The sequence below is a fragment of the Elephantulus edwardii genome, unplaced genomic scaffold, assembly GCF_000299155.1.
Source record: "Elephantulus edwardii isolate Elephantulus edwardi_28Jun2011 unplaced genomic scaffold, EleEdw1.0 scaffold00143, whole genome shotgun sequence".
NCBI classification, from domain to species: domain Eukaryota; kingdom Metazoa; phylum Chordata; class Mammalia; order Macroscelidea; family Macroscelididae; genus Elephantulus; species Elephantulus edwardii.
In genome coordinates this window covers 4,647,202-4,653,047 of record NW_006399893.1, presented here as the reverse complement: position 1 = coordinate 4,653,047, position 5,846 = coordinate 4,647,202, and the positions used below count along the sequence as shown (strand labels likewise).

Sequence of the window (5,846 nt, the reverse complement as noted above, 5' to 3'; positions counted from 1 at the left end):
CCAATTGGCCCAGTGGTGAGAATCTTTGTTTTCTTGATGTTGAGCTTCAATCCATATTGAAGGCTGCAGTCCTTGACCTTCCGCAGCAAGCGCTTCAGGTCCTCCTCAGTTTCAGCAAGCAGTGTTGTGTCATCCGCATAATGCAGGTTGTTGATGATTGTTCCACCAATCTCGATGCCGCATTCCTCCTCAAACAGCCCAGCATCTCGGATGATCTGTTCTGCATACAGATTGAAAAGGTATGGAGACAAAATACAACCCTGACGGACCCCCTTTTTGACTTTGAACCATGCAGTGTCTCCTTGCTCTGTTCTGATGACTTCCTCTTGGTCCAAGTATAGGTTTCGCATTAGCACAATCAAATTAGACTAGCAGGTATGGCACCTGAGGCTAAGGCCTCATAGTGAGAAACAAAAGGAATTAGGATATTATGTTTATTACAAGAGTCCTGAATTAAGATTGCATAGTGTAGTGTACCCGGGCGGTGGGAGGGTGCAGGGGGATTGTATACCAATGAAACAAATTTTCTTTTACTTTTCAAAGAGAAGACTGAACTGGGGGGTAGGGCTGGGCAGGGAGAAAAGTGCAACAATGAATTAATGGAAATCCAAAATATCTGTAAATGTTCATTAAAATTAATAAAATAAAATTTTAAAAATAAGATATCATTCTAGAGGCTAAGGTCCACCTAATCCAGGTCAGGGTCTTCATAATTATTTACTATGCAGCAGAAAGGTGTACAATGACGAAGGACAATAGAAGAACTGATATCTCTGAGTTGTGGTGCTGGAGAAGTGTCTTGAACATGCCATAGATTGTCTAGACAACAAACAGATCTGTCCTACAGAGAGTTGGAACCAATTTGCTCTCTGGAGGTAATCTTTTGAAGCTCCCCCTAATATACTTTGGGCATCTTGCTAGCAAATACCGATTCTTGGAGAAGGACATCATACTTGGAAGGATGGAGGGTTCAGAGCTACTATACACAGTACTTGTATGGCACATACAACAGTATAATACTTCATAAAATCCTCAAGAGTCATCTACAAATAAAAAACTTAAACCCATTACTATTGAGTCCAAACCAACTCATAGCTAAACAACCCGGTAGGTTCTCTGAAGCTATAAACTGCACAAGAGGAGACTGCCTATCTTTTTCCCATTTAGCAGTGAATTCTAACCATAAGAGATGTGCTGTCTTTGGGTCAGCAGCAAAACTCCCTAAGCCAAAAGAACTCTTGTCATTTACAAAGAGTACAAATTCATTCAATATTTCCTGTTAGTTAGGGTTTTCATTTGATGATGGCTTTGTATATATATATAGAAAGCTTGAGACATTTTTCAGTTCCTTATGACCTAATTACTTACTTTGTCTGCAGCTGCCAACAAGCTGTCAGCCATTTTGTCAAGGTTTGGTGCTTTCCCTGTGTAAATGAATCTCATCATTTCTCTAAAAACACCAGGATCTACATCATTTATTTCCACTCGATTCTGGTATTAAAAACAAAACACAGAAATGTAGCAGTTAAAGGAAACAAAAACCCACAGAGACATGAATGAACTAAAGCAAATTTTTTATAAAAGCCTCAAATCCTTTATAACTCAAAAGGACATAGATATATTTCTAAACTTTATTACAAAACTAAAGAAGACACATTTTCAGTCGGCTAAGCAGGCAAAGAGATTCAGGCAGCTCTAAGAGGAGTTGGAGATACAGTGTAAGGGGGAACAAGACTAGCCAGAATGCCTTGCCCCGACACCTGGACTGGCCAAATGCTGTCATGTGGGAAAGTAAGCTCAACTTCGCAGTTTAAAGAAATTTAAAAAAAAAAATTACTGTAAGCCAACAAAAAAATTCAGTAGAGCACAGGAGCTAATTAAAATTCATTCCTTATTTCTACTGTGACATCTGAAATCCTACAACTGTTTTATTCAACATTAAACAAAAGACCAGGTCCTTCAGCCAATATAAGAAGCTTTATCTCAAAATATTCTCTTTTGCAAAAATGGCATGCTTACTTGAGACATGTTCAAATCCAAAGGTAACTAGTTGCTTTTAAAATTCCTCGTTGTATTTGCTGTCTTGACTGAGATCAGTGAAGCTAAATCTCTAACACTAAATAACAAATCTTTCTGCACTTTTTCAGGTAGTAACTTTTGATAACAATGCTATTTCCCCAACTCAAAGTTTTGAGAAAACTGAATAGCACTTGCCTAGACTAATTATCAGAGGAAAGAACTCAGCTTTACTCAGTGTGGACTCTAGTTCAGCAGAAAGAACACAGCTGAGTCACGTGAAAACATTCTGGAGCTATCGAGATGGACATTATGCAACCAGCTGAGGCTCCGAATCCTTAATTCTAACCTGACTAAATTTCATGATAACGGGTGAAAGATAACATGTCTAAAGAAGTAGGCGAGTCATGTTTTAGTGATGCAAAGAATGTAAGACATTACTTTTGTTCCTAGGGGGAAAATGACAAAATCAAGCCTAGAAAGGGTAAATATCCATTTTAACAATAGATCTTTCAAATACCTATGGTCTAGAGCGGTCCTTCTAAAAGTGGTCTAGAACAGCCCTTCTAAACAACTACCCACACATTTTACTTACAAGTGGCATCAAAATAGCTGTTACTTGGAATAATGACTAAGTATCCACAATGGACTATAATTATTATACTGTAAGAACATACTCTTTTTCATCTTTCTACTTTATTTCTAATTATTTTCCATTCCATTTATAACTGTATGACAAATATAATTTTGTTCTGATTACAATAGTATAATAATGAAGGCACGTAACCTTTGAGATTCACATTCCATTATTTTATATTTGTGCAAACTAAATATTAAGCCTTTAAACTATGTTTACCTTTTTGCTTTCTTCCATTTCATGTTCAAACATTGCATTAAAAACTGGGGAACGAGCTGAAAGCACAGACTTATGAGCTTTAAATTCTTGTCCTCTTACAAAAAAACTGCAATCTGTAAATCTCGTATTTTCCCAGAGATTACCTAAATCTTCTGCTAGTCGACATTCTGGTACCTTCAAAGTATTTGTATTAGTATGTCCTGAAATATTTATTGAATCTTGGACCACACTCACCTAATAGAAAGACAGCAAGAAAAACACTTTGATAAAGTACTATCAGTATCATTAAATTTATAATTAAAATAATTTGAAAAATTCAATGTACTCGTGATGAAAAATCCTATTACCTGAACACTGAATTTAAGAATATAACTTAAAAAGAAAAGTTATAAACAAACCAGACTGTTTCAACAGTTATACATTGTATAAATACAAGAGATAACTAGCTTATTAACTGGTTATAATGCTTGACTATTAACAGCAACAGCAAGATGCCATGACAAGGTTGTTATTAAACATTTAAATTCAATTTATATTTTGTGCATAGTTAACTATGTGTTTTTAGTTAACTATGCACAAAATTTAAATTAAAATGGATAAATTAGACAAATCTTTCATATGCTGACCATCCAGTGGTTTTTGAGAGGCATTAAATCACACAGGAAGAAACTGCCCACTTTTCTCCTGCTGAGCAGCTGGTGGATTTGAACCATGTTGTCTTTGGGGTGACAGTGCAGTTCCTTACTATTAGGCCACCAGAGCTCCCTTATGTTAATACAGAGTACAGAAATGTTCTAACAAAATGTTTGGAAAATATTAAGTCCACCATTCACCTTACTGTGCAAACACGTACCTTACATGAATGAATAAAAACCAGAAAACTTTTATTATTCAGAGGCTATTTTATTAATCACCTTTTCTCCTCAACCTCTAAAATGAAGGGTATAAAAATCATCTAATATAATCACCTGATTTTATAATAATCAAGAAAAGGTAAATAAAGTATTCTGAACATGCTATTTAGTAGCAGAGAAGACTAAATCTGTATCTCCAGATTCCATTTTACTTCCTAAATGCATCTTTGGATATAGTATAAAAATTTAATTTGATTAATTTAGTACAATATTGGTTCTGAAGGCAATTATTACAACAATTTCTGGAAATATGTTTCTAAATATGGGAACTAAGATATTGAGTATAAAAATAAATCAATAAAGGTTCTTCTATCCTCAAAGTTTTAAATTAAGCTGTTTCTAATATTTTGATTACTACAAAATAGAAACTTCATTAATCTACTTAACTGCCCTACTACTATACATTACACTTAATTTAAGTTTTTGTTAGATACCAGAGAGTCTAGTTGGAATCACTACAACCCTATGAACAACTATCTGAACTCCTGCACCATCCTGATGATCTGTCACTGTGCTCAAGCTCACTGTGGTGAGGCTTTAGCTGACCCTCTACCAATCCCAGCATGATGGATGTCTCTCTCCAAGGACTGATTCTTCCTGAAAATATGCCCAAAGCCAGTGAAATAAAATTTCACTATCTTTTCCTATAAGGTACACTGGATCTAATAACATACAGACCAAATATGCAGATATAAATATTCAAGGCTCAGTTAGAATTGCTTTTTTTTCATACAGCATTTTGTTAACATCAAGCATTTCTCTTCTAATTCCTAGAAAACAGAAACTGTGTATGTTTAATCCTTTGAATTAAGTAAATACTGAAGTTGTAAAAATTTGATGCCATGTAATTTTAATTTTGATCGTGTTGTCAGGAGCGACCAAGTCTTTGGAAAATTACAATCAACCATGTGGGGAAAGATGAAGCATCAGAAAAAGGGAGGAAAATTCTTCACAAAAGAGACTGATATAGTGACTATAGCAATGGGCTTGAGGATGATGAGAGAGAGATGATGAGGTTGGAGCAAGACAGGGCAACGTTAGGGTCACTATGAGTTGTAGCTAACATAATGACACCTAACAATTAACATATCTAAGAAAGGATTTCTTAAATCCTACTTATTCTCTCTTAGCCTAATCAGAAAGAATATTTTTACTAATTCAGTAAAAAACAATGACAGAAGAACTGAAAAGATAAAAAATCAAAATCATTACTATCAGATCTGTTGTTGTTGCTATTATATGCCATTGAGTCACCTGTGATTCACAGTGACCCTACATACAACAGCCCTAAACCCTGCTCTATTCTGTGTCAGTCTCACTGTCTCTGACACACTTACCCCCATTACCCCAGTCGCTCAATCAATCCACCTCATAAAGGTTCTTTCTTCCTCTCCTGCACTGTCCCTCTACCCTCCTAAGCATGACATCCTTCTCCAAGGACTGGTCCCTCCTTGAAACATATCCAAAGTATGTCAGATGAAGCTTCAGAATCTATACTTTAATAATATAAAATATTGCACTAGAGCGCCAAGAAGCCAAATCAAAGGGAAGAAATCAAGATACTGAGGAGCTTAACAGAAGAATTCAAAAGGTAATGCGAGAAGACAAAGTATTATAATAAAATGTGCAAACAGCTGGAGTCAGAAAAATCAAAGGGGCCAAACTTGCTCAGCATTTCTTAACTTCAAGGAACTGAAGAACAAATTCAAGCCTCGAGTTGCAATACTTAAGGATGTTTTGGGCAGAATATGAAATGATCCAGGAAGTATTAAAAGATGGAAAGAGTATACAGAGTCATTGCACCAAAAGGAATTCACAGACATAGAATTTCACTAAACAACTTATGAGCAAGAGCCTGTAGTGATGAAGGACAATTCAAGCTGCTTTGAAAGAACTGGCAATTAAAACAACTATGAGGTATCATCTCACCCCAGTCAAAATAGCAAAATTTAACAGAACATCAAGCAATAAATGCTGGCGAGGTTGTGGAGAAACTGGAACCCTTATTCACTGTTGGTGGGAGTGTAAAATGGTGCAATCCCTGTGGAAAGCGGTATGGC

The 5,846-nt window shown here is 35.8% G+C and overlaps 1 protein-coding gene across 2 annotated transcripts in view; it reads right to left on the bottom strand.

Annotated features, from left to right (window-relative positions):
- The window catches only part of SPOPL (speckle-type POZ protein-like), a 54,270-nt gene that overhangs the window by 21,764 nt on the left and 26,660 nt on the right, over positions 1-5,846 (bottom strand). For both annotated transcript variants that reach the window (XM_006894448.1, XM_006894449.1), the window contains exons 5-6: positions 2,873-3,106; positions 1,369-1,491 (exon numbers count right to left, since the gene is read on the bottom strand). In XM_006894448.1, the coding sequence (XP_006894510.1) occupies positions 1,369-1,491; positions 2,873-3,106 (357 nt within the window). The remainder of the gene's footprint in view (positions 1-1,368; positions 1,492-2,872; positions 3,107-5,846) is intronic.